The 27,775-nt window shown below is 40.1% G+C and overlaps 6 protein-coding genes across 8 annotated transcripts; 5 read left to right on the top strand and 1 right to left on the bottom strand.

Moving 5' to 3' along the window:
* The first annotated feature begins 609 nt into the window (after positions 1–609).
* Positions 610–11,034, top strand: LOC108024761 (protein jagged-1). Of its 3 annotated transcripts, none has more exons than XM_017094870.3 (6): positions 610–723; positions 3,266–3,440; positions 3,681–3,919; positions 4,023–4,104; positions 9,359–9,975; positions 10,565–11,034. In XM_017094870.3, exons 1-6 carry the CDS (start codon positions 721–723, stop codon positions 10,772–10,774), a joined length of 1,326 nt encoding a protein of 441 aa, XP_016950359.1. In that variant the 5' UTR covers positions 610–720; the 3' UTR covers positions 10,775–11,034. The 3 variants fall into 3 exon arrangements, with proteins under 3 accessions (XP_016950359.1, XP_016950363.1, XP_016950361.1); XM_017094874.3 differs by having other exon boundaries at positions 3,266–3,329; XM_017094872.3 differs by having other exon boundaries at positions 613–723; positions 3,269–3,440.
* Positions 11,035–12,707: 1,673 nt separating this feature from the next.
* Positions 12,708–16,017, bottom strand: LOC108024744 (ras-related protein Rab-35). The gene is made up of 3 exons (XM_017094844.3): positions 15,064–16,017; positions 13,453–13,752; positions 12,708–13,369 (listed from the first exon to the last, which is right to left on the bottom strand). The coding sequence occupies exons 1-3, from the start codon at positions 15,113–15,115 to the stop codon at positions 13,116–13,118; spliced, it is 606 nt and encodes a 201-aa protein (XP_016950333.1). The 5' UTR covers positions 15,116–16,017; the 3' UTR covers positions 12,708–13,115.
* An 85-nt stretch (positions 16,018–16,102) lies between these two features.
* On the top strand, positions 16,103–17,548 carry LOC108024351 (uncharacterized). Its single transcript, XM_017094253.3, has one exon. The coding sequence runs from the start codon at positions 16,192–16,194 to the stop codon at positions 17,347–17,349; it is 1,158 nt and encodes a 385-aa protein (XP_016949742.1). The 5' UTR covers positions 16,103–16,191; the 3' UTR covers positions 17,350–17,548.
* A 735-nt stretch (positions 17,549–18,283) lies between these two features.
* LOC108024355 (uncharacterized) lies at positions 18,284–19,942 on the top strand. Its single transcript, XM_017094258.3, has 2 exons — positions 18,284–18,544; positions 18,912–19,942. The coding sequence occupies exons 1-2, from the start codon at positions 18,449–18,451 to the stop codon at positions 19,581–19,583; spliced, it is 768 nt and encodes a 255-aa protein (XP_016949747.1). The 5' UTR covers positions 18,284–18,448; the 3' UTR covers positions 19,584–19,942.
* A 1,554-nt stretch (positions 19,943–21,496) lies between these two features.
* Positions 21,497–27,184, top strand: LOC108024802 (putative inorganic phosphate cotransporter). Its single transcript, XM_017094922.3, has 2 exons — positions 21,497–22,136; positions 25,290–27,184. The coding sequence occupies exons 1-2, from the start codon at positions 21,935–21,937 to the stop codon at positions 26,810–26,812; spliced, it is 1,725 nt and encodes a 574-aa protein (XP_016950411.1). The 5' UTR covers positions 21,497–21,934; the 3' UTR covers positions 26,813–27,184.
* Positions 23,311–24,017, top strand: LOC108024803 (mpv17-like protein). The gene has a single exon (XM_017094925.3). The coding sequence runs from the start codon at positions 23,435–23,437 to the stop codon at positions 23,939–23,941; it is 507 nt and encodes a 168-aa protein (XP_016950414.1). The 5' UTR covers positions 23,311–23,434; the 3' UTR covers positions 23,942–24,017.
* Positions 27,185–27,775: the final 591 nt, after the last annotated feature.

The raw sequence follows: 27,775 nt of genomic DNA on the forward strand, positions 1-27,775 counted from the left end.
CTTTTGATATATGGGTATTTTAAGGGAGAAGTTATTTATTTAAAATAACTGAAATGAATTTTAGATAATTTTCAATTTGAATTTCCAACAAGAAAATATATTTTTATAACCTTTTTTCTAAGCTCTAGATTTTGTTTTAAGTTTAATATGTATGATAGATTTTTACCCGACACATTTTTAAGTGAATGATTAATTAAATCCATTTGTCATGAGATACTTCTTATATTCGTATTCGTATTTATGTATATGCATGTATTTTATGATTACATTTGTTTTAAGTGTATTATTTCTGCTGAAGAAATATGCTGGGAAAATAGGGAAAATAAATCACTTAAATATACATAAATTTATGTACAGAAATATCTGTGGAACTTAAAAGTATCTTTAAAAAACTATATTTTTTACTATAATATATACTTTACTATATATATAATATAAAACTATATATTTTTTTCTGTGTTTTAGGAAGGGAATGGAAGGTGATCTGGGAGGGGGAGGGGGTAAGGTGAGCAGCTGAGAGATGACGCCAACGTCGCTCAGCTGTTTCTCACCTGAGCCGCGGCCTTATAAATAGCCCAAGCTCATCTAGAAGCCGCCTCAGTTGAACTCAAACATTACGAAGTGGAAAACGGAACCATTTTCGAATTTATATTTTTTGTTTTTTATTTTGTTAGCCTAGTTGCTAAAGTGCGAGTGTGTTCCAAGAACTTTAACCTAAAAATGGTGAGTTGCAGTGGGAAAGTCCAGCCTTCAAGGCAACACTGTCATTGTGGCTATTATTTTGGTGTAAAATTAATTTACAAATAAAATATATTATTTTAATAAAACTAAAAATTATTTTGCAAATACTAGCGCCCTAAAAAAAATAAAAATAAAATATAATATTCAATTTGTCAGTTTAATTTATTTTTTTTTTACTGTTTCTTGTCTGCTGAAAAAAATTACGCACAAAGACGAAACATAAAAAATGCATTCAGGTAATGCTACGTGAATGGAATATTGATGTACTTAAGAGCACGTAAAACCTAAGCAAACATGGGAAAAAAATAAAGTAAAGTACGGGATGGCCCCACCGATAATTGCGAACCTGCGTTTCGGGCTTACTGTTTACTTCCGGTTAGCTGACAAGCACTTAACCATCGACTTAAATACGAAACACCCTAGGAGAATATCTAATATGGAAGTCAAGTTTGGTGAATTAAAGCTACAGACATGCCCAAAACAAAGTCAGTAACCAATTATAACAAAGCAATTTTGTTAGGCCTTTGTTTGTAAAAAAAAGAATTTACTAAAGAACAAAACCCCTTCATATTTTTGTTTGTTTAATTAAAAATAAGAGAAGCGTATGCCCCATTCCCACATAAAGCGGGAACATAAGCCCACGATCAATTTATTTTTAGGTGGTTTTGATTTGCCTTTTGTCTTGTCATGCTTTTTTGGAGAAGATCAATCACTCAAAAGTTTTTAAGCCATGCAGGCAAACAACAAGCCCATTATTCATTTGCCTAGACAACAGAGCTAAAAACAAACCAATTAATATCTGGCACTTCAGTTCACTTCGGATATTTGTACTGCTGACTATTGGGTTATATTTCTTATATCATCAGCTGTAGCTTCAAGTTCTTTTTAGATTTTTTAAGAAAGTAACCAGCCCTAAAAGGTTGTTTTTGTTAGGTAGCTACTATCATGTTCTTTTCATCATTTATAGATCTTATTTCATGATTAAACTCATAACTATTCCGGAACCAAAAATGGTCCTCAACCACTTCCCTCGACACTGTAGTCTGATTGCAAATTACCCGACTAACTATGCAAATAAAGAAATCCCATTTCCTCCCTCAGTGGATCAATCTCGAGCCTTATAGAGCTGATCGACAGCTTAGTTAATGCGCATATGGGTCGGTCCATTTGCATATTCTTATTGTTTTCCGAACTGATTCATTTTTTGCTCGAATTGAACTTCCAAAGAAGCGGACAACGAGTTTATCTTCTATGTGTCATCCGCACCTTGAACGCCAGGCCATATCATCGTCGATCGTTATCTCATCAGGTTGCCCGGCCAGCCAAATATGGTGTCGAGTTACTTTGGGGCAGCAGAATCCCATTGGCGGGCCAAACTAATGTTTGCCACCGATCGGTCGGTCACCCAATTGTTATTGGGGTTTTTCGAGTTAACTGCGATGACACATAGGCCTGTGGATTGTTTGTTTATATTAAGCTTTTTCGAAAGCTTCGCGTTCTCAAATATATTCTTTTGTATGCCCTATAACTTCCGGGGGAAAGGTTCTTGATATGTGTAAAGATATTTAAATAAAATGTAAACGAACTTGAAATAAACGATTTGTTTATAGTATAAGCTAAGAAAATGTTTATTTAATTTTGCTGAAAATATTAATTGAATTATTATTTAAGCCCTAAAAACGAATAATTAAAATGGGTGTTTGATAAATAAGGTTTGATCATTTGAATAGGTATTTGATAAATATGGTTTGATCTTTTTATAATTTATTGGCTTTTTAATATTTTTGAAAGAGAGTTTTTGGCAAACTCAAGGACAACTCAAGTCAGGTATATTACATTTTTGGGAACAAAACCGTACCAAAAAGAAAGGCATTTAAATTTCCCAAATGCATGTCTTAGAAATACTTAATAATCCATAATAAAATTCGTATTTATTGTTACTCATACGCAGTGCTGTCTTTCCAAACAATAATAAATAAATAAATATATTTATTATTTTTATAATAGTATAAATATATAAATAATAAATATGATATATACTTAAAAGTCATTAATAATCATACTTTTAACACTAATATATTTACGATCTTTATAATTTTTTTATGAATTTTATAATTTATGATCACTTTAAAAAATATTACTTATTAAAAATAGAAACCCAATATAAATTCCTGGTCCTATGATTTTTTATTTACATTTTCGGTTAGTCGTATATTATTATTAATATTTATTACACTAAGAAAAAACACTTTGGTGCTCACATATTTATCTAAATTTTGTATGCATCAAATGGAACATTTAAGTAAAATAGAACTAGAATTTTATATACCTTAACATTTTAAAATAAATTATGAAATATAGAGAGTCTGTATTTATTAAGAAATTATTTTAAAGGTAATTCTTTTTTTTTATTTAAATCATGCAATGCAGTGCATGCGTCATGTATTAACTATGATGTTTATATAATATATATAATTTACTATACCTTTTCCGTCAGTGGACTAATCCTCTGCCTCCCTTGCAGCAGCAGCTCCTCCTCGTGGCCCTGGTGGCGCTGGCCGTCGGCTCCCTGCCCCAACTGGCCGCAGGTAAAAAGCTCGAGAAGCGCTGTGTGAACTGCACATACCGCACATACTACACTTACGGCGATGGGCGGTCCCTGCAGCGGGTTGTCTATAGAGATCCGGTCTACACACGTGGTATTTACAACCTCCAATTTCCGTAGTCCTATGCGTAGTAAGCCCGCACCAGCACGCCGAGCATAAGAGAGCACCGCGCAGCACCCCTAAAAAGTCACTCGTATCTAGTAACCGTAGTAGCTAACCCAAAAGTAACCCAACTGCAGAACGTAGCGTATGGCAAACAAAAGATAGATTTAGTTAGAGACAACGAGATACACCTACGCACCTGTGCATCACCTCACCTCTCGCCCCTTACAGCCCAGTCGTACGGCAGCGGATGCAGCGGGAGCCCGTGCGGCGTGAATGCCGTGTGCCAGGAGGCCGCCGGAGGACGTCCTGTGTGCTCCTGCCCGCCCGGCTTCAGCGGTAATCCGCTCACCCACTGCAACCGCGGCGAGTGCCTGGACAACGTCGACTGCCGCGGCGACCTGCAGTGCAAGGACAATCGCTGCGTTAATCCCTGCGTGGGTGCCTGTGGCATTGGCTCGAACTGTGACGTAAGTGCGCGCCGGGTCCGCCGAGGGGTTTCCTCGCCCCTCCATGACCACCGGAATTTCCATCCAACCCGAGCCCATTTCACTTGCCTCTGCCCCATTACAGGCCCGCAACCACGTGGCCGTGTGCAGCTGCCCGGCGGGCTACAATGGTGACCCCTACCACGCCTGCCACCTCAACGATCCGGGTGAGTAGAGTAGTCAGTGGGCGTGGCCCGTGGGGCCGCATAATATCCGGGGTGTCATAAGAGTCGCTCGAGGCCCGCGCGTCAATCGGATGGGCATAGCCTCAGATATTCTTTTCGGTATTTTCGGGTTTTCACATAAGTTTCTTTGTTACCCTATCTAAAAAATATATAACTATATTGCCATTAAATAATATATTAAATATTTTATATAAACAAAGATAAATCCATGATTTCTGGGGGAAACAAAAATTAATACGATTTAAAAAACCCTATTTTGGTTAATATTTCAGTATATTTCATTAGGTATTTTCAGTATTTCTTGTGTTTCATAGTTACCCTTGTCTCGAAAAAGAGAATGTGTAAAATAATATACCATAAACAACTTATCTTAAAAAATCCATGATTTTTATGGCCATATAAATTAAGACGGTTTTTACACTCACTTATTTTTCATATATATTTCAAAATATACTTTTCGGTATTTTATTGTTATTATATTATATATTTTATTCGGTATTTTAATTTTTCATGTGTTTTGTAATTACTAGTTCCTCAAAAAAGGTTGTATTATTTTACCATACATTTTTTTAATATTCTATATTTATTAAGATATTTCCATGTTTTTTAAATTCATTTTTTTGATGTTATGTTTTAATATACTCAAATCGGTATTTTCAGTTTATCAAAGCTGTTTCATATTTACGCTTTATTTCTAAATTCTTATTTTACCAATTAAATTAACTATTTATTTTTCTATCTAACTTAGGCCTTACATTTTCACATTTCTTTTTTATATTTCACAATAAATGTGGCTTGTACTTTTTAGTTTGATAATTTTCATATAAAATAAACTTGCTGAATTTTTTTATATAAATAATGAAAGGCTTCTATAAGCTAAAACAATGACCACAGAAAAGCCTTGACAACCTTATTATTTTAAAGGACAGATGAGATCGAGGCAAACAGGTTTAGGTCCACTGGGATTTGTTCGTTTAAAGAGTTTTTAAACAGCTTGTTGAAGGGAGTAAGAAGGTCGAAAAAAGGTATTTAAAATGAAATATAAAAAATATGCATATTTTATTGACAGAAAATCCGAGCAATTAGTAAGCTCTCTGCAGAAAACTCTGTTGTATATCGTTGCTCATAATGAATTAAAATAATGTGGGAACACGACTGTGCCGGAAGCCCATGGCAACGATTGACAGAACATCAGATAGTTAGACAAACATTGTAATGCGAATGTTATTAGTTCGGCCCACTATAAATATATTTGCAAATCCGATGCTCTGACGTCGCAAATCCAACTGGTTTTGGCCAAATCGGGCCACATAACAGCGGCGAAAACAGGGGGCTGGGCCGGCGAAGCATGTGGGACTGGCTTGCATAATATATTTCGCGCTTCATGATAATAACAATAATAATAATAATCCACCGCCCAACACTGGCCCAGAATCGCACTCGGGGCCTTTTGTAATTTTATGGTAATTAGCGGGGCATTTCGTTTTATAATTGTCAAGATCAAGGACGCGGCCGTGTGGGCGAGTCCCAAGGCCAACCAGCTGGGAGCCGGCGGACAGGCAGGGCCCCGAGCCAACTTCCGATTATGGTCATAAGGCCAACGAATTCAGGTAGCAGGCGTCGGTCCACTCGAAGTCGGTCAACTGAAAGTTGCTGGCTTGGGAATACTAGTTCCTCTGGGAGAAGACAGCTTGATCAACTGCACTCCAAGAAACAAAAACACTTTTTTTACACGTAAAAATTAGATATCTCCAAGATAAAAACCACTAAAAATAAATACAATACTTTTCAAAAATATTTTTTTATTGAACCTTTGTTATATTTAGATATTTAAAACAGGTTTTTTCGACTATAAAAAATCCTAATAAAAAACTTAAGCATTTTTCTCTAGTTATTCACGTTGAAATAAAAAAAGTTCAGGCTTTATATTTAATTTTTGAACTAACGCCAATCGTTAGTTTAAAACATAATATTAATTATTTTTATAAAGAGTATAAATTACTTATTAAATTAGTTAATTTTTAAGTATTTTAATCAAGATAGAAAACAAATTAACTTATTGAGTTATTTTCAAATATTTTAGTCTAAGTAAAAAATATTGAAAACGAATTTAGTTAACAATTAACTAAATATTTTTTGTATGTAATAAAAAGGAATCTTAAATTTTTTTTTAATGAAAAAAAATGTTTATTTAAATATATTTGTACTTTAAATAAATAAAAATTAATAGTACATTTATAATGGTTTATGAACAACAAATTGAAGGTAATTAAAACCAAAAATAAACTGTATTACTCTAATTTTGATATTTAAAGTGAAAACTAAACTCAAGGGATAATAATTCAATGTTGATTTAATGAGAACGAATTTTAAATTAAAATCAATTCATTTCAATCTATAAATTAACTAAAAATTATTTAGATGTTATACATCTAATCTATAAGTATTGAACAAGAATGAAAAGGTGATTTACATATTTTTTTTTAGTGTGTGACCAAAAGACATTATTACAGGCGAATTTTCAACGATATAAGATATATATAAGGTATATATTCTCTGAAGAAAATCTGTTGTACGTACTATGCTTTCAAGACTTTTATTATTTTATTTAAACTTTAAACAATACCTTGTTGCAACTAATGCGATTGCAAAATCATTCTAGAACTGAAAGTCTCGTCAAAATAAAATGCAAATGCAAATATGGGGAAAAATAAATTAAAATCCATTTTACAGCACAACACTTTATTCTTGGCATGAATTTCCTTGTTTGTCACACGTCAGATTCAAAGGAAAGGCGAACAGCACCAAGGGGATGTGTTGCCCCAAACAAATTGAAGTTTCTGCCCGAAAGTCGGCATTAATAAATTGAATTTCTCCGTCGACTGTGCTTTATGCCCCAGCACCTTCCACTCCCTTTTGCGATTTCTGCATCTTAACTGCCCATCGATATTTATTTTCCTGATTTCACTCGCATCCCTTTCTGTGTCCTGTGTCCTGCGTGTCCTGCGCTGCCTTAATTCAAGTCCCTCGCCTGCGTGCAATTCCCATCGAAATACAATATTTATTTGCATTTCCAATTAGCAACTGACTTGAAAACAATAATTGTAAACGAACAATCTACGGGGACGGGGGACATTTCTCAGGACTCCTTCCTTTCCGTTTGAGCTGCCTTTCCTGAGCACCGGAAGCGTCCTGGCAGATGCAATTCCTCGCAGACTAAGAATGTCCGGAGACTTGCGAAAATATGTACCTTAAATATTTCTCACAAACTCAAGTTCAAGTGGCTGTGTTTCAGCTATGTTTTTTAGTGCTTTAACATTTTTTCTGGTGTTTTTTGAGTATCCTTGAACTATATTTAGTGAATTTGCTTATCCTATGACCAAAATCTGAATTTTATGCTAATGAAAGCGAGCCCTTGCCTTAAATGAGACTCCTCGCCAGTGGTCTTCAGGCGTTTGGCAATCGATTTTCAAAACAAACCGTAGATTTCATTACAATACATTTTCTCGGCGCGGCCAAGTTGGAACTCCTCGCAAATTATGTCAAAAGGAAATGTAGGAGAAAAGGCCTGATAATGGCGAAACTTTTGCCATCGGAACGGAAAACAAGGGAAAATAATTTCTCGGCTTGCTCACCGCACCAGCGTCATCATCATCATCATCATCATCGGCATCGGCATCGTCATCACCATCACCGGGCACAACAATTGGCATAAAAATAAAAAAGGCTATAAGTAAAAACCAAAAATATGCGCATAAATGGGCGCTATTCGGCTATTTGAATATGATTTTCTATTTGCCCGGCCCGAGTGCTTGGCCCCCAATTATTGGCCCCGATGGAGGTGTTTTTCCTCTTCGAGTCGAACCTTCGACCGGAACATAAGTCATGCGACCCGGCATAAATCAAAAATTGGGCAGCGGCAGCGGCAACTGCGTCAGCGGCTGTTGACAGGGGCTTGAAATGGGGTGAAAGGTGAAAGGTGAAAGGGCGCCTGGGTGGACTTTTTTGGGGAGGGATTCTCCCCAGCAAACCGATGTATAAATCAGGACTTGCACTCTGTGATAACCATTACCTCCGTCTTTGGTAAACACACATTTTCGTGCCACAAACTATTTAAAATCGTGCTAGGAACACTTATGCTAGGAACACTCTTTACTTCAAAGATCATCTAAGGATTTTGGAAGCTTTGAGATATCACCTATACTATTCTTATATAGGAATAATTTTCTGAACTGAGAATTTATTTATAAGGCATTTCACCTATCCAAGTTTAACTCAGTATTTTATGTACTATTCACAAATGTAACGTAATTTTTAGAAATCAAACTATTTTGAATATATTAAATTAGTATTATGAAGAAAAAAATCGAAAGCCTAAAAAATAAATATATTTACGCCAAAACTGAAAACATAAACATTAAAAGGCATCTTTGAGAATTTAACAAATAAACTTTTAATGGAAACATTCCTTTCATATTCTAATGAAATAAATTTACAACGTTTTTATACATAATAACATTTTGAATAGATAGGAACACTTATTGGTGAAAAGGCATACTTGAAAAATGTTTAAATAATATCCAAAGAAATCTATATAATTCCTTTAGATTATAATAAAATTGATAGGTAGGTACTAAAGAAAAAATCGTTAAAAGTTACATTTTAAAATTGTGGAAATTATATTTTCAAGAATTAATATAAAGTGTAAAACAATCAATTAAATTGACATTTAAAAAATTATGTTTAAAGGAATATATATATATATTTTTTAAAAATAATAATCTTCAGAATAGTCGGGAACAATAAAGTAAAAAAAATAAACACAAAATATACCACAGAGAGAGTTCTGACGTGCTCATCTGAGTTAAAAATATTCTTGAAAATAAAATGACATTGTTTGAGTTCAAAATGTTCTTATTTAGCTTGAATCAAGTTAAATAGGTGCTTCAAATCTAGTTAAGGAAGCGTTACCGTAATCGCTTGCGATTTTTGAGCTATAACTTAAAATATCCCCCTTTTATCTCAATAGAAATTCTCAAAACAAGAACGAAATGTTGTACATTCTTAAATCAAGTTAAATTTGTTCTCAAAAACCAAATAATATCAAAATGTCGAATTGTAAGACAATTAGCGTCTAAGTGTCTTAAAGATACAATCAGTTAGTCATACTTAATACATTGAAAGATGAAATTTCTAGGGAATACCTATTCTTACTGAACCCTACCTTTCTCCACAGAGGAGCAGTGCCACCCGAGTCCCTGCGGCGTGAACACCAAGTGCGAGATCATCAACGGCGTGCCCACCTGTTCGTGCAACCACGGCTACGTGGGCAATCCCCTGAGCGGCTGCCGCCACGAGTGCGACCACGACGGCGACTGCAACAGCCGCGACATGTGCTCCAGCAACTTCAAGTGCGTCCCGGCCTGCGGGCAGTGTGGCACCGGCGCCACCTGCCGGACGGTGAGCAACCACCGGGCGGTCTGCGAGTGCCCCAAGGGCTACATCGGCAGTCCGTACACGGAGTGCCGGCCGGAGTGCTACGGGGACGCGGACTGCCCCGCCGGACGACCGGCCTGCTTCTACGGCATCTGCAAGAACACCTGCGAGGGCGCCTGCGGCATCGGCGCCGACTGCAACCTGCGCGGCCTGACGCCCGTCTGCAGCTGTCCGCGCGACATGACCGGCGACCCCTTCGTCCGCTGCCGGCCCTTCACCAAGGAGGACCTCTGCGACCCCAATCCGTGCGGCACCAACGCCATCTGCGTGCCCGGCCACGACAACACGGGCCGGGAGCGACCCGTCTGCAACTGCCTGCCCGGCCACACCGGCAATCCGCTGAGCCACTGCAGCAGGGTGAGTCTCTAGGCTGGAAACCAAACAATTGTTAATTAAAAAAAATATAAAATATATCAAAATAATATTTAAACAAAATATAAATATAATAAAAAAGTAATAATAATATATATAAAAAAGAAGATTTTTAGCCCAGCATCTAAGCCTATACCCAGAAAAAAATTTAATTAGAAAAAACCATTCATATTTAGGATAAAGAAAAAAATTAAAAGGAGATAAAAAAAAGTAAGCCAATACTAACTAGGGTTAAAAATAGTTAGAGCTCGATACTTAAAAAAAAAAACAAATGGTAAATCCAATAATTTCAAGGGAATACAAGATTAAGAATCAACTTTGACACATAAAGTTAAAAAGGATACAGAATTTCATTAAAAAGAAAAACAATTTTTAGACTCCAAAGAATTTTTTTTAGGCCTTAAGATCAGGTGCAAATCTTTCTAGTTTGAATACCTAAATCATTTTAAAACATTTCATTAATAGTAAATAAAATAATAATAAAACAAAATAAAAATAATAAAATAAAATAACAAAAAATAATAATAATAATTGTACAGCAACCGAAATTTATATACGGATACCTTCCCCACAGGGTGAGTGCCTGAGCAACAACGAGTGTCCCGACCACCGCGCCTGCATCAACTACCAGTGCATCGATCCCTGCATCGGCAAGTGTGCCACCGGGGCCAGCTGCGAGCCCAAGGCCCACCTGGCGGTGTGCCGCTGTCCACAGGGTCAGTCGGGCGACGCCCTGGTGTCCTGCCGCCAGACGCGCACCTTCCCGGTGGCCAAGTACCACTGAGCGGGGAGGAGGAGGATGAGTCCGGAGGAGGAGGAGTCCGGAAGAGTCATCCCCGCAGCCGCACTGCCTGCCAGTCCAGTGGTCACCTTCGTCCCTGCCGCAATCTGCACCAGTCTATCTGTTCGTCCCTTCGAATTCGCCGTTTCCCATACTAGTCGTTGCCTTAACCTCGTGCTCTCTCTAATCGAAACGAACAAAAATGTGTTGACATCAATAAATAATAATACAAAATATAATATAATATAATAATATTAAGCAAAGTGAGTTTTACTGGCCTAATCCTAAAACAAAGGGGTTCAGGACTTCTGTCCTTTGACATATTTTCTTCCTAGATACTTGGGCATTTGGTATAATAAAATCTTACTTTTATTTTATTAAATTAAAAAGAACATATATACATCCATTATTATGCCAACCCAGACATAGCTAAATTTAGAAAATCATATTATCTTCTTTATTTTAATCGATGAAAATATACATGAATATATAAATATATAGTTTTCTTGTGGTTGGTATGAAATATACGTTTCTTTAACCATGAATATTCTTTTTTTAAGCTTACCACACTTTCTAAAAGCCCTTTACAGCAAAACCAATCACTAGGTAATTATTTTTGGATTTGAAACACAATGCATTTAGTATTTCTTGATATTCGAATGGTCCTTAAAATGTCTAAGTAAACACACAAAAATATTTTCTTTCTTTAATTGCTGGTTATTGATTTTGTAAGAACCATATAATGTGTTTTATAATTCAGAAAACTTATAAAAAAAAAAAAGAAAAACACAAGCAAGTTATCTTGTTAAAAGTCAGAAAAAGTGGTTAGCTTTAGACACTAGACTCCATCTTCATAGAAATCAGGGTAAAAATCAAGATTACATAAGTAATTTGACAGGTTGATTATTGAGATGATTATAGTTTAAGTATCAGCCTCCAAAAAATAAATTCTATGGACTTATCCACTTATTTCGCCGCAAAGTATGCTATTTTGTACAGCTGAAGGTCTTACGTATTTGAATATTCATCCTGACTATTTGTTTTTAAACGTTAAACAGTTTTTCTTTATCATTGATAGGACGTAATGATCTTACCTTCACTTGATACTCGATCACTTGATCTTTTTTCGGAAAGACAGATATTGAAGCAATATAATTTTTGACTCTTAAATTAAAGGTTATAAGAAGCTGCTTTCAGGGGATTACAGTCCGATCACAACAAACTATGGTTTTGGAAAGAGTTTGCATTCTTTCTGATATCTAGTACACAATATTAGTATTTCAGATTACAGGTTCCACTGTTTTCTCTACATTAAAAACAAGTACTGCGCAAAAAATGGCTCAAGAAAGTGATATTTAATGACAGTTTTGGATTCTTCCCATAATTTATTTATTGTAACCACACAAATAGTAAGATGGGTATGCCTTTCTTTAAAGTGCAGAAAAATGTCCAAGAGTTCAGTAAACCAAGTGATTCCAAACATGGAATGGCAGTTATAATATCCAACTAAATCTTAACAAAGTAAGGCAGTTTTTGGGAACAACATAAATGTTCTTGAATCATTATTCCAACCCAGTTAAATTGAGATTCCAGATATTGTAATTAATAGATTATACAAATTTTAGTTGATTTTTTTCTACTGGAAGTTAAACTCAATGTTTAAGAGAAAATTATTTAAAATAAGTTTTTGGCCTTTTCAATTTTCGTGGTGTTTCAAAGACATATCTTATTTGGTTTTAAAAATACAGGAGCATGGAGTGAAGAATTGCGATCGGAAGCCTTCATGCTGTTTTACCTCACCTACATGTGTATATAGAAATGTACGTACATTTAGTGTTCGATAAATTTTCGACCAAATACATTTTCTTGCTGTCGCTTTTGCAATTGTAAATACAATTTTCCGTTTGAAATATAAATATATTCTTGTATATAAATATGCGATTTGTTTAAATTTTCGTTTATGTATATATTAATATGTATATAAATTGCTAAATACATTTAATTGCGCTTTACACTTTTACACTTTAATTTACGGCTATCTGGCATTATTCCGAATAAAAACACAGGAGGAAATAAACAAAACAAAAAAAATTGTCGTCTCTAGTGGGTGTGAGTGTGAGTGTTGTTGTGTTGTGTTGTTTGCATGTTTGTTTGTTGCTTGTTGTTTGTTGGTGTAAGCTATGTCTATGTGAGTGAGTGTGTGCCGTATCGTACGCCGAGAACCCTACAAACTACGCGCCCCCACAACGATTCCATCCGCCCCGGAGTTGATCCAGGTCCTGGTCCTTAATCCGGTTCCGATCCCCGTCCAGTCACAATGCCAGCTCCCGTCCTGGAGCCGCTTTCACCTGCAGCACTTCCCGCCCTTGGTGCCCTTGGGATTGGGCTTCAGGTGGAGCGTGTCCTTCTGCTGCTCGTTGGGGGAGGTGCGCAGCTTGTGGTCGAGCACCTGCCGCGTGATCGACAAGAACATGTTCTCCACGTTGATGTTGTCTTTGGCGGATGTCTCGTACAGCTCGATGTCCATTTGTTTCGCAAATCGCTGCGCGTCCTCGGTGATGACCACCTTCCGGTCCGGATCATCGTTCTTGTTGCCCACTGCACAGGATTCAGAGCATTAGTATTGTGTTTAAATGGTATCCTAATGGCATTTGGCAGATCTTCCGAAGCCACAAGCTCACCTAATACTTTTTTGACCACATCGCAGTTGTTCTGGATCTCCTCCAGCCAGCGGCGCACGTTCGCGAAGGAATCGCCGTTTGTCACATCGTAGACAACGATGACGCCGTGGGTGCCGCGGTAGTAGGTGCTGGTGATCGTCCGGAAGCGCTCCTGGCCGGCCGTATCCCAAATCTGCAGCTTCACCCGCATGCCCTCGATGTCCACGGTGCGGATCTTGAAGTCCACGCCGATGGTGGTGATGTAACTGCCCGAGAATGTGTCGTCCGAGAACCGGATGAGCAGCGACGACTTGCCCACGCCTGCGGGGAATTCGGAGGGTGAGAAGAAGGGAGGCGGATGGAATCGGATTACTATAACTGATATTGGTTTCATGTCTATGTGGCATGTGAAAAGTCTGGGGTGGGAACGGGCTCCTGCTCCAATTACCGCCCCAGCTGGCCTGCTCGCATGTCACACTGTATATCCTGCCAGTGCGCGGGCATTGATCACGTTCTTTATTTTTTATAGACCAGAAAGATGATCTTAAGATTGGAATTTCAGCGTTTTTGGGGTATTTAATTTGGGTTCGATTGTGAAATTTTTTCACGGTGCTATTAAAATTTGTCATAATATCATGAAAACCACAAGAATCTTGAACTGATTAATGTGGATCTAATAACCAGAAAGCAGTTTATGAATAATGCCTCAAACTCTGTACATAATATTAAAGACGTATGTAGAGCCAAGTTTCAGATCGATGGGAATAAGTTGGAATCTAAATTTAATATTTGAAGAAAATTGGGAGCAGATTAGTAGAGATATAAGAAAACTGAACTCATTATTAAACTAATTTATTAAACGGTGTTTTAAGAATACACAGGAAAAATAATTTAAATATTTTTTTTAATTTTTTGTGATCAGGATAAGATTGGAATATGTAGGTTGACAGATTTCTTGAACTATGAATTCATAAAAAACATTTAATATATTTTATCCAATTTGTTTCTTGTAAAGTCTATTTTGAGATTGATAAAGAAAAGATCGGTTCTATGTTTAAAATTTAAAAAAAGTATGGAGTGGCAGGTCTATGATAAAATCAGAATTTAGTTTAAGACCAAATTCTGAACTATAAATTTATTAAAATAATTATTAAATATACTTTATGCAAGTATTTCTATATAACAATTGTAAGGCCAAGTTTGAGATCGATGTAATACAATGTATGTAATATAAATAATATACTTGTATAAGCCATAGCATTAAAAATAGAAAGAATAATCTTAATAATTTTATTGTAACCCACATAGTTATTAATTTAAAAAAAAAGCAGACAAATAGTGCAATGATTAAAACCTTAAAAACAACATTACTCATACGCCATGCTCGCCGTAAAATACACGACATATAGTATGTTTCACGGCAAACATGGCGTATGAGTAATGTTTACTTTACAGGCAGTAAAATTACAAGCGATTATGATTGGAATTTTGGGAGTGAGGAAGAAAGCGAATTTTCGCTGGGGAAACTGGGACAAACTGAAAATTACACCTGCTGCTTCCTACACGAGGCTATTTTAAGCACCTGGTCGGTGGGAAAGCGGGGAAAATGTGGGAAAGCCCTGGGAAACTCACCGCTGTCGCCGATGATGAGCAGCTTGAACAGATGATCGAAGCCGCGTGCCATTTTTTCGCCCTTCTCTCAAGCTCCTCCTGGTTTCTTCGAGTGCTCTTATATATTTACAGTTAGGCGCGTCGAACAATGTAAAAGTATATTTTGTTGTTTTCTTTTTTTTTTTAGTTTTTTCTTGTTGTTGCCTCCGCTCCCACACACCAACACGCACGCACACCCCTCTCGCTGGCTCACTGCCTCTCTCTCGCTCCCTCGCTGGCCAACTAGCGCTCGCCCGCTCGCACTCGTGCAGCCGGCTGTATATGGGAGATAAACTGTTGTTCCTTCTGGCTGCTGCTGCTGCTGCGCTGTTGTTGTTGTGGCTGCTGTCTGCTGTTGTTGTTGCTGCTGCTGTGTGTGATAAGCTATTGTTATTAGTGTTGTTGCCTTGCGAGTTAATTTATGTAAGTGTTGTTGCCGCCGCCTTGTTATTTAATTTCCTTTGATTAACTTTTTTTCGGCTCTCCGCTGCTGCTGTTGTTGTTGTTGCTCCAGTTACTTCCTCTCGGCCGTTTATCAGCGCTTTCCTGCAGAGCAATAAAGCAGCATGCTCTGTGGCTGGGTTTTCGGGCGAAATAAGTGGCTCGCTGGCGGATAAGACTGCGATTAAGGGCCGAAAATTGGAAATTCGCAAAGCTCGACTCCCTCGCACACACTCGCAGTGGCACACACAGACGGCAGCTGCACACTCACACACATGCACCCAGCACGCACACACAAACACGCAGACGGGGCTCTGGTTGTCGGTTGAATTTATCTGCTGCTCCTGGGGCGCCTGCAACTTGCCAGCTAGCCAGTTTCCGGATCTTGGGTTGCAGCGCTGCAAGGACGGGCGGTACGGATTTGTGGGCGTCGGCGTTCAGGATTAATTATGCTTAATATCCATAACTATTACTAACCAATGTGACCGCGCCGAATGGGATGCAAAATACCAGCAGGACTGCACAGAAAATACCAGTTTTGGGAAAATACCATTTAAATACCATGCAAAGACAATCGATTGCCCCTGCATATCGATACCCGATTGCTGGCAGCAGCACGTGCAGTTGTGCCTCGTTAGTACATTTAATTTGCCCTTACTTTAGCGCCCCATGGAGAAGTCTGACAAGAAGGCGGCTCGCCGCGAGGCCAAGGAGCGTCGCCGCAAGTTCCTGGAGGAGGAGCAGCTGGACAAGGTGGACGCCGGCCTGGCGGCGCACGACTGTTGCGGCGATGCCTTCCGCGACTTCGACGAGCACACCCATGAGGCCTGGCTGATGCAGTGCCCCAAGGGCACGGATCCCCGCCAGCTGGCCGGCAAGCGCTTCAAGCTGCCCGGCAAGAAGCGCGTGGGCAACCTGCGAGTGCGCGCCGTCGGCTACTCGGCGCCCCAGAAGGAAACCATTGGCTATGTCAGCTCCAAGGGCAAGTATGCCATCCGCAATCTGCCCCTGGCCGGCTATGTGGTGGTCAGCCAGCGTCCGAAGGCCCAGCAACCGGTCGCCGGCGAGGAGGAGCAGGAATTCCCAACCATGCCGCCGCCACCCAAGATCCTGGTGCGCAATCGTCATCCCCTGTTCGGCAGCGACTACAAGGATCGCATCGAATTGCCCGAGGAGATTGCCAAGACCCTGCGCCAGGCGGACAAGAGGAATCTGAAAACCAAAGCCAAACTGTCGCGCACCGCCAACTACTACACGATCCGCAGCAAACTGCTGGCCTCCAGCCAAACGCTGGAGCAAAAGGAGCAGCTTGTGCGGCAGTCGGTGCTCACCGGCCACAAACCACAGTTCATGAAGTCCATAGCTCTAAACGACCAGTCGGAAGAGGAAGCCGCAGAGGCGGCGCCCGTCAAGAAGAGCAAAAAGAAGAAAAACAATGGGTCGGTAGAGGAAAACGGCTTTGAACAGGTGGAGATCAAGGAAGAAGATGCCATCGCCCCCAAGAAGCAAAAGAAGCGCAAATCAAATGGCAAAATCTTGGAAAATGGAGCAGAAAATGCCTTCGACGATGTGGAGAACAGGGAGGAAGAAGTCGTCGCGTCAAAGAAACAGAAGCGTAAATCAAATGGGCAAGTGCTGGCGAATGGAGCGGCCAATAGCCTGGACGAAGTGGTGGTGATCGAGGATAAACCTGCATCCGTCAAGAAGCACAAGAAGGCTAGGGACAACGAGGTGGTTGTCATCGACGACGACGTCGTGGAGGTGAAAACGGAGGAGGACGCGGAGGCCCCGCCGCGCAAGCGCAAGAAGCAGAAGGCGGTAGAATAGACCAGTGGTCAGCTCCTCTGTAACACTTAGTTTTTACGTAGATTAGGAAAAGTTTTTTTCTATTTTAGTAATGTCCGTGTTCTGCAGAACAACATGATAAAATTGTTACGCCAGTTCTGCCAATAATGATGCAAAATTGTTGCGTTGTGTATGGATGTGTAAAATATTGATTAGAATAAATTGAAATAATATTTAAAAAAGAAAACATGAGTTAAGTTATTTTCTTTACCATTGCTCGGGGCCCTTAGATTTTTAGAAAAGCAACGCCGTTTCTTGAGGCATTTTTAAATTTAAAAAAAAAAATATAAAGTGGTTTCTAAAAATATTTAAAATTATCTGATGAAAATTTTAAGTACCATTTATATATATATCTTTTTTATGTAATGTTCCTTTAAATGATTTTCCTTTATTATTTCTAAAATTAATTTCAAATGTCATCATATTTATGGATGAATAAATTTTTTTTTGCTTTTTGTTTTTAATTTCAAAATATAATTCCCCACACCAATATATTAAGGGGAATTCCCCAAACTTATGGGTTTTTTTATTTTAAGGTGCATAAGAAAGCACCCATACAATATATTTAAAAAAAAAAAATGAGGTTTTACTTGAAATAATTTAAATACAACTTGTATATTCAGTAAAACCAAATCAAAATTATTTTAAATATAAATTCAGTGTGACCACCAACGTATTCTTATGTCCAAGGTTTTAGATGATTTTCATTAGGCTTTCAATATTTTTTAAATACTCTTATAATAGTGCTGTTTAACTTTGGAAAGTCTAGTATTTTAATGGCTAGTTTTTAAAGAGATTTAAATGTTTGTAAAAAAATATATAACAAACAGTTTGTTTGTTTTCTTGCAAAAATCAATAACTAAATATTATTATAATTAAATGGAAAATAAATGATACCTCTCTGACAGTGTTGCAAAACGATGCAGGTTTGAGATACGAAAATACCAAAGATGGTATTTAAAATTATCAGCGATCTTCGCCGTGTGTGTGCGTGAGCCGCTGATAACGCAGCTGATCGAGCGAATTTGGTGCTGGGTGTTGGCTTTAGCGTTTCGATTGGACAGGAATCCGGGAGCAGAGCATGGCTAACGACTCCAGCAGGTCCCAGCAGTCTACCAGGATCACCAGCGACATGGTCCTCACGCCGCAGTCGTCGCCAAAGGAGGGGCAAGCAAAGGTCAGTTCCAGTTCCCGACCCCGAGAATCAGACATAACCTTGATCAGTGCCCCCCTCGGCGGGAGATACGTCTATGGATGGGTCCATAACTAAGAGTGCTCATGGGGGATACTACTTGCGAGATTAGAACATGACAAACATCATCGATAGTGCTGTATAAGGTGGTTTCTGAAATAGGATTATACAGACATGGATGGGATAGATGATGATATGATATATCCACATCCTAAATTATACAAATTATTACCAGCTCTATCAAGATAGTTGATATTACTACACCTTCTTGTACCCATAAGTGAAGTACACCTGTAATATCATGCCTTCATCAAATCGAATGATATACTTATACCATATTGCTTGTCCACAGGTCGAGGCCATCCCCAGTGCCCCCAAGTGGCGCTCCCCCCAGCTGCTGATTGTCTTCGAGGACGGCGACCTGCACTCGGCCCGCCAGCAGTTGCTGCACTCCCTGCAGAATCCCTTTGCCGAGGGCTCCGTGGCCACGCTGCTGCTCCAGGAGAGCATAGCCGAGCAGTTCGTGGGCCTGGTGGCCCGGGATCTGCGCACCCTGCCGCAGGAGGTGGCCAAGAATCCCACCTACATCAGCACGCTGGCCAAGATCGATCAGCTGAAGGCCAAGGTGGTGAGGGGCGAAAGCCTCAAGGCTGGCGAGTCGCCCATCCTGGTGTACGACTGTGTGCACAGCTACCTGGGAGGTGGAGCCACTGGGGTGGTCACACTGCACACCTTCCGCACGGCCAAGGAAGCCGGCGAGTTGGCCAAAAGGGATCCGCTGCCCTATGGCCAGGTCAGCCTGTGGAACGAGAAGCTGGCCTGCGCCTACGAGCTGATTCCCCGCCTGCCAGCCGACGTTGTGGCCATCAACTGCTTCAGTCCCGACCTGAGCCCCATCAGGGACTCCTTCAAAGGCAACCGCAACGAGGTCCTGCTGGAAAAGAACTACCACTACGAGTCGCTGGTGGTCAGCGGCAAGCGGAGGATCGTCGTGTTTCCCGTGGGCACCATCTTCGCCAACTAGGAGTGAGGAAGGTCTGCGATGCGGCGACCAGGAACCAGTCACATAGCCAGGTGCTCTTACACCAATACTTAACAATACCTCTCATAAGCATTTTACTTGTATCTAAAGGCTTTTCGCACAGTTCAATTGGAATATTAGGCATGGTACCTCAAAATTTCGAATTATACCGAACAAATTTTCACTTATCCATATGGTAGCCATAAAAAAGGGAAGCTGTAAACCTTAAAAATCCTTGTTTCTAAAACAAAACATTGTTATAATTGGTTGTATATCATATCATATCATATCATAATATTCCAACTGAAAGTCGGTAGCCAGAACTGTTTTTTATACTCTGCCAATAATTGCCCACTGAAAAACCTCTAAAGTTTTATACATTTGGGAGAATTGGGGTAGGTCTGTGGATTGCTGAATGCAACAGGCATTTTTGGCACATGCGCAGATACTTTATCCAGCAGATACAATACCTGGAAATCCTGACGCGCTGCTTGAAGCAACCTCCTGCAAAGCAGTGCACATTAAAGCAGTAAAAGGGCACACCTACGTACAGTTTAGGTCGAAATAATAGCATTAGGAGAATTTTTAAATTTTATATTATGTTTTTTAAGATGATAAGAAAGAGTTTTTTTTAAAGAAAACAATAATAACAACGCCTTAAAGAGCACTTAAAAGTTGCAACACATTTTAAATTATCATTGTCGTCATTATCAATTTTTTTCGTTATTTGCTTAAATGAAGCACTCGATCAATTGAACCCTTTATCTTATCGCCCGCGCTGTAAGGCCAAGGAAATATGGAAAACCTTTCCATGTGTGAATTTCTGTTTCTTGCTCATTTCTTTTGTTGTTCAATTGAGGTGGAATTTAAAAGTTGCTATTGGGCTGACCAGAGTTGTGCGAGTGTGTGTGCTTGTTGTGCCTTTCTCTCTGGGCAGCCTTTGTTGTTGCCAGCCTTTTGCAAGTGCAGTCAAGTTCTTGGTGTGAGTTCTCTTTTTTATTTCGACTATCTGGAATTGGGCTTTGTGTTTTGTTTTCATTTCCTTGGAATCAATTCAAATACGCCATATGGCCGCTGCTGGTGTGGGTGTACGTGGTCATATTCGCATGCGGGTGTGTGTGGCGCACAAGCTAACTGTAACTAAACCAAGATTTCGTACTTGGGCACTTTACAACAATAAATACTAAGCTGCGCTCTCTTCGCGAGCCATCTCTTTTGCACACCGCCCCCTTTCTCTTTGGCGCTCTCTCCCTGTCACGCTCTCGCATTCTTGCAGCCCCTTCTGTGACGTCGCAGACTGCCATTCAGTGCTCCACTTTTACATGGGAGAGAGCGAGAGCCAAACAATTAGACAGGGAGCGAGGCATTAGAGAGAGCGCCAGCTGTGGTGACTCCAAGTGCAGGGGCGTACTGAGGGGGTAACTTAGTATTGATTATAAAAATATTGAAATTAAAAAAAATTAACCTTTACACACAGTTATTTTGTTTAAGATGTTTTTCTAGGGGAAACACAATCTAAAATTGAAATACAACAATTTAAATTAAAATAAACAAATAAGCAAGCAGCTGTTTTGCAGGGATCCATTAAAATACCTAAAAACATAAAACGAAAAAAAAAAAAAAGTTTTTATTTCACAATAAAAAAAATAAGTACTTTACTTCCTACTTTCTTTATCTTTTACATTTTATTTTTATTTTTTTGTGGATTAATTATTCTAACAAAAGCCATTTCTTATCAAACAAAATCCTATATATACATTTTTTACGGTCTTTCAAAGAGGTATTTCAAAGTACATATTTTAACAGCAACTATTTCTTTGCTTCATAAGGAATATATTTTTTAGGTCAGGATTTGTAAAATATAATTTAAATTGACTTAACAAAATCTTCAAAAGTAACTACTTGCTGAACCCAAGTCCAGACCCCCCTTGGAATTCATCACGCCCCCGACTACGCCCCTGGGGCTCCTCCTGTGGTTAGAAGCAACGTTTGCTGGCGCTGCCTTTTGTTTGGGTTTGTTGTTGCTCCGTTCGCTGCCCGCCGCCAGCTGCCAGTCCGTCAGTCTGCGCTGGTTCCCGCTGGCGTGGTGAAGTGTCCGCTCGCGCTGCCGTTCCCGTACCGCTCTGGCCGCTGCTCTTGCCGCCGCTCTTGCCGCCGCTCTTGCTCTCCCCGCAAACCGCTTCCGCCGCCGCTGGCGCTACTGGCGCTACTGGCACCACTACAACCACAACTAAGGCTGCCGCTCCGGCAGAGAAAATGCGCTGGCAGTTGTGGCAGCTCCAAACGCTCCAGCAACGCTCCAAGACGCCCCGGGATCTCCAGTAGGAGGCGACGACTCCAAGTGGAACGCCACGATGCCGCCGCACAAGTGGACGGACGAGTCGCGGGACGCCTCGTGCTACTACGAGGACGCGGCCGCCTCCCGCTTCCGCCGACCCTCCTCCTCCTCCAACTCCTCCGCCACGGCGGACCGCTCCGACGATGAGGCGGACGACGAACGGGAGGCGTTTTGCTCCGGCGAACGACCGCTAATCCGCTCCAGCGCCGCCGGGGAGGGTGAGTAAATAGGAGATACGCAGGTGGAAGATACTAACGAGATATTACAGATACGGGCACTATATCAGTAAGAGCAGAGTTACTTAAAGATATTTTAAAATACCAAATCTATTTGGTATAATTGTTTTGTAATAGGTTCCATTTATATAACTAGGGAACAAACTAGTATTCTAATGTTATTCATTCTTTATCAACAGTAACAAAATAGCCGATCTATCCATCTAAATCTATGATTTTCCAGGGGAACTCTTTAACAGTATAAAGATATTTTAAAATGCCAAATCAACTTGGTATAATTGTTTTGTAGGTTCCATTTATATAACTCAGGAATAAACTAGTATTCCAAACATATACCCTTGCAGGGGTATTATAATTTTGGTCAGAAGTTGGCATTATATTTATTCTTGATCAGCACTAACAATATAGTCGATCTACCCATCTGAATCTATAATTTTCTAGGGAAACCCTCAGGTTTTTAGCTTTTATGCATTACACATTAGCAGAACTCATTTTTCTAAAGAGGTAGTATGTTTATAAGGCGGACAGAATGGATCAGAAGACTATGTTTATAAGAATGATCAAAGTGTTAACGAGATATTACAGATACAGATGCATATATTTACCAGAAGAATAACTAAAAATCGCTAAAAATGTTCTATCATTATGACATAAATGTTTTATAAAATGTTCAATTTATATAAATATGGAACCAACTTGTATTTTTGGCATATACCTTATCTTTGGGCATTATAATTTTGATCAGAATTTAGCAACGATGCCATAATATCATTATATCTTGATCATTATAAACAGTGGAATCTATCTAGACTCCCACTTTTAAAGTTATTAAATGTTAAACTTTAGAAGTAGTACACTTATAAGTCGGAACTGAACGGTTTAGAAGACTATGTTTATGGGGATGATCAATATATTAATAGAACCAAACATCTGGGATCTTTTTTTGTGATTAAATACACCTTTAAAAAATGGGCAAACCATCTCTTATATCATTCAGGGATCGAAAACATTTATTATATGTTTTTGGCAATTTTTACCTATAAATTAAAAAAAAGAATTTTCTTGTAGTTTTGTTCTTGCAAAATTATAGAGCAAACTAAACTATACCGTTGTTCAACTTATTTTTCTATCAGCTAATTTTTGAAAACAAAAAAAACCTCAGTAGACCTTTAGAACTGAAAAGTAATGATAGTTTCCAGTCAAGCCACACAGTGTTCGAAGTTGCCAGAATGTTCGAGGCCGTTGAAAAGTGTTAGACAAAGGGCTGAAGTGAGATCAGGATGTCGGGACTGAAGGCGTTCCTGAAGGACGGCATGGTTGTGGCGGGCATCATGGGCCTGGGCGACACCATAGCCCAGCTGGTCATCGAGAAGAAGCCGCTGAACGACTGGGACACCGGGCGGACGCTCCGGTTCGGAGCCCTGGGCCTGGTGTTCGTGGGCCCGATGCTGCGGCAGTGGTACCTCTTCCTGGAGGCGAGGGTGCCCAAGAGCTACACGCCGATGCGCCGCGGCGTCACCAAGATGGTGATCGACCAGGTCTGCTTCGCGCCCCCCTTCTCGCTGGCCACCTCCTTCCTGGTGCTGCTGGTCAACGGGGAGCCCACCGACCAGATCCGCAAGCGCCTCCAGGAGACCTACCCCACCATCATGGCCAGGAACTACATGCTCTGGCCCGCCGCCCAGATGATCAACTTCAGCTTCGTGCCGCTGCGCTACCAGGTGTTCTACGCCCAGACCATCGCCCTCGTGTGGAACTGCTACCTCTCCCTGATCCTCAACCGATAGGGCCTTCCGTATTACTATCCGTGTCCGTTTCCGTGACCATATATCGATTTGACGGAATAAAGTATTCAACTGCAAATGAGAACATATTTTACTTCTAAGAAGTTAGGAAAGTCTAGAAAACCTTCACAGTTTTTAAATACTAAAAATATAACTTGAGACATAATATTTTGAGGAATTTGTAACTAATATAGGGATTTTTTTTAATAATTATGCATATAAATAATATTGCATTATAAATGTAGACTATCATAATTGGGCCATGGTTTTAAGTGGAAGTTCAAAAAGTCCTCTTGGTATATATTTTCTTTAAAAAATATATTTATGAAAAGTCTTAGAGTAATAAAAAAATTACAGTACTTCAAAGCAGTTAAAAAATATTTATTTAACACATTTTTGAAAATAATTGTTTAATGATATTTTTGACCTGTTCATTGATTTTGTTCATTTCCGTAAGATCTTATAAATCTTAGGGATCATAAAAGTTATATCCAAATAAATGAAAACACACGACACTTGCTTCTTTTTAAAAATTTCTGGGAATAAAAACGTATATTTTATTTATGTCTTTAAAAATGATCAAGTTAAGTTTTAATTTTTCTATACTCTTAGTTAATATTATTTTCTAAAAAACATATATATTTCTACAATTTTCCAAATTTATGTATTTATATATGTTGTTTTTAATTTATTTTCCAATGATTGATATATTTGTTTTTATAATTTATTTTCCAAAACAATGCATTGATGTACTTGTTTTTAAAATTCATTGGCAGTAGTTTCATATTTTTATATTTGTTAGTAATTTTGAATAATTTAAGAAGTGAATATCGACAAGTGACTAATACATTTGTTTCTCTGTTCCGGTTTTCATTTTCGCGGAGATTATCGAGTTCATAGCACTTCGCACGTTTCTCCAATACAGTAGTGTATGCCTATGTGAAATTGATTGCCGAGGCGAATTTAAGTTTTGATTTTCTTTGCTGATATATAAAAAAAATATGCCATGGATCTCATAGCAATACATTTCGTTGAAGGTATTTTAATAGTATATATTATTTTTAATTTTAAATGTTTTTCAAAAATCTCCCTATCCTGCAGAACCCTTAAAATCATTTTTAAATTATAAATATTTGTAGTATATTTATAAAAAATATACATAAGTCAAGAGGTTTCACGGTTCGATTTAGCCAATTTCAACTGTGTTATGATATCATCTTGCTTGTTTTTAAGGCATTTTAAGTTCTATATTGTTTTTTATCAATGAGAATTTAAAAAGTTTGTGGTAGAGCCGGAACTGATACCGCTGAAACGCCTCCTAATCCAGCTTTCTGCCTCTCTCCTCCCGCAGAGAACCATGGCTGTGGCCCGAAGACACGTCACATATTCGGCCTGATGGGCTTCCTGGGATTCGCCGTCGTCTACGCGATGAGGGTCAACCTCTCGGTGGCCATTGTGGCCATGGTCAACCAGACGGCCATCCCGCACAGCAACTCATCGGTGATCGACACGGACACCTGCCCGCTGCCGGAGCCCAATCACAATGGCAGCGATCCGAATCCGCAGAGGGAGGGCGAGTTCGTGTGGGACGAGGCCACCCAGGGATTGGTCCTCGGCAGCTTCTTCTACGGCTACGTACTCACCCAAGTGCCCGGCGGACGGATGGCCGAACTGTATGGCGGCAAGAAGATCTACGGCTATGGCGTGCTGGTCACGGCCATATTCACACTCATCACGCCGCTCGCCGCGCACTGGGATCTGCCGCTGCTGGTGCTGGTCCGCATCCTGGAGGGCATGGGCGAGGGCGTCACCTATCCGGCCATGCACGCCATGCTTGCGCACTGGATACCGCCGCTGGAGAGGAACAAGTTCGCGGCCATTGTCTATGCGGGCTCCAACATAGGCACGGTCATCTCCATGCCCCTGGCCGGTTGGCTGTGCTCGCTGGACTTCCTGGGCGGTTGGCCATCGGCCTTCTACATCTTCGGGCTGCTGGGCATCTTGTGGTTCATCGCCTGGATGTATCTGGTGTACGACAGGCCCAGCGATCATCCGCGCATCGCCACTTCGGAGCGGGAGTACATCGAGAGGAGTCTGCTGGCGCAGAGGCTGATCAACCAGGAGCTGGGCGACCCAGAGGAGGAGGAGGAGGGCGAGGGCGAGGGCGAGGATGGAGTGGGCGTGCGGAGGAGGCCGTCGGACGACCCCATACCCTGGACATCGCTGCTCACCTCGGTGCCGCTGTGGGCCATCCTGCTGACCCAGTGCGGCCAGGGCTGGGCCTTCTACACGCAGCTCACCGAGCTGCCCACCTACATGAGCAACATCCTGCACTTTGACATCCAGTCGAATGCCCTGCTGAACGCCGTGCCCTATCTCACGTCCTGGTTCGTGGGCATCGCCTGCTCGGCCCTGGCCGACTGGATGCTGGCCAAGCGGTACATATCTCTGCTGAACTCCTACAAGCTGTGGAACACGGTGGCCTCGGTGGTGCCGTCGCTGGGCCTGATCGGCATCATCTACGTGGGCTGCGACTGGGTGTGGGTCACCTTCATGCTGGCCGGCGTGGGCTCCTTCGGTGGCGCCGTCTATGCCGGCAACCAGATGAATCACATTGCCCTCAGTCCCAGATATGCGGGCACCATGTATGGCATCACCAACTCGGCGGCCAATATCTGCGGCTTCCTGGCGCCCTATGTCATCGGTTTGATCATCAATCATCGGGAGACGCTGACCCAGTGGCATCTGGTCTTCTGGCTGGCGGCCGGCCTGAATATAGCCGGGAACTTCATCTACCTGATCTTCGCCAGCGCCGAGGAGCAGAGCTGGTCGAAGGCACCGCCCACACGCATCTCACCCAGCCTGCGCGCTTGAGGCAAGCGAAGCTATGCGCTATTTTAGCTAGATCTAAGCATTTGTGATAATTCCGATATAGATATGGATGTATATCCTACATAAACCCACGCAGGTGGGCTCGATGTTTCCCAGTTAAAGTTAAGACGTGGCTTCCAGGAAAACCAAGACGAAACTAGTGCTACCAAATCGAAAGGGGATATCGAGGAGATGTTAACTGTTTTAATGTATTACAAACGTGTGTCGTCCTTTTATACGGACTTTTGTTTTGCTAGGCGTCTTTTTTGTATACCAGTATACCGATACCAACTATATATATTTATATATCTAAGATATACACGCTCGAAGGCACTTACATAGAACTGTCGAAATAAACAGCACAAACATATCGAACGACTGCAGGAGGTTTTAATCTTAAAAATGGCTCTATATCTAAAATGGATCTATGTAGGTTTAGCTGTCTGGGAAATAATATTTTTGTTCCCTACGATATTTATTATATTTTTTAGAGAGCAATTTTAGGCGTCTGATTTCTTCTAGAAAAGGTTTTTTAAATGCCTGCATACTTTTAGGCGCCATTTTGGTGTGAAAAATTATTTCTACAATTATTATTTATAAATTAGAATATTTAAACGTCTACAATTTTCTCAGGACATGTTTGACTTCTTTTAAATAAAAACAAACAAAATTAAGAATTTTAAAAACAATATTATTTATTTTTAACGTCAATAATTTAATCAGCTTCATTGTCTTCCTGTTTCCAAAGCGGATATTTCCTCTACTTATTAAGTACTACTTTTCAAAATCAACACAATTTGCATTGCATTGGTTTTAAAAAAGTACCAACATAATTTTTTTTTAATAAATGGCTTCTATGGTCTGCGAATTGGTTAATCAGTTAATAGCTCATACGCACTGTTGCCTTTTAATCAAATATATTATTTTCATGTATATAGATGGCCCTGACTTGGATTTATTTCTAAA

The sequence above is a fragment of the Drosophila biarmipes genome, chromosome X, assembly GCF_025231255.1.
Source record: "Drosophila biarmipes strain raj3 chromosome X, RU_DBia_V1.1, whole genome shotgun sequence".
NCBI lineage: Eukaryota > Metazoa > Arthropoda > Insecta > Diptera > Drosophilidae > Drosophila > Drosophila biarmipes.

Excerpts from the sequence above, each read along its gene's own strand:
- LOC108024761 (XM_017094870.3), top strand. Across the intron at positions 3,920-4,022 it reads GCATTGGCTCGAACTGTGAC|GCCCGCAACCACGTGGCCGT; the intron begins GTAAGTGCGCGC and ends GCCCCATTACAG. Across the intron at positions 4,105-9,358 it reads CTGCCACCTCAACGATCCGG|AGGAGCAGTGCCACCCGAGT; the intron begins GTGAGTAGAGTA and ends CTTTCTCCACAG.
- LOC108024744 (XM_017094844.3), bottom strand. The coding sequence starts at position 15,115 with ATGGCACGCGGCTTCGATCATCTGTTCAAGCTGCTCATCATCGGCGAC. Across the intron at positions 13,753-15,063 it reads GCTCATCATCGGCGACAGCG|GCGTGGGCAAGTCGTCGCTG; the intron begins GTGAGTTTCCCA and ends AATTCCCCGCAG. Across the intron at positions 13,370-13,452 it reads TGTGGTCAAAAAAGTATTAG|TGGGCAACAAGAACGATGAT; the intron begins GTGAGCTTGTGG and ends AATCCTGTGCAG.
- LOC108024351 (XM_017094253.3), top strand. The coding sequence starts at position 16,192 with ATGGAGAAGTCTGACAAGAAGGCGGCTCGCCGCGAGGCCAAGGAGCGT.
- LOC108024355 (XM_017094258.3), top strand. The coding sequence starts at position 18,449 with ATGGCTAACGACTCCAGCAGGTCCCAGCAGTCTACCAGGATCACCAGC. Across the intron at positions 18,545-18,911 it reads CAAAGGAGGGGCAAGCAAAG|GTCGAGGCCATCCCCAGTGC; the intron begins GTCAGTTCCAGT and ends GCTTGTCCACAG.
- LOC108024802 (XM_017094922.3), top strand. The coding sequence starts at position 21,935 with ATGCCGCCGCACAAGTGGACGGACGAGTCGCGGGACGCCTCGTGCTAC. Across the intron at positions 22,137-25,289 it reads CTCCAGCGCCGCCGGGGAGG|AGAACCATGGCTGTGGCCCG; the intron begins GTGAGTAAATAG and ends CTCCTCCCGCAG.
- LOC108024803 (XM_017094925.3), top strand. The coding sequence starts at position 23,435 with ATGTCGGGACTGAAGGCGTTCCTGAAGGACGGCATGGTTGTGGCGGGC.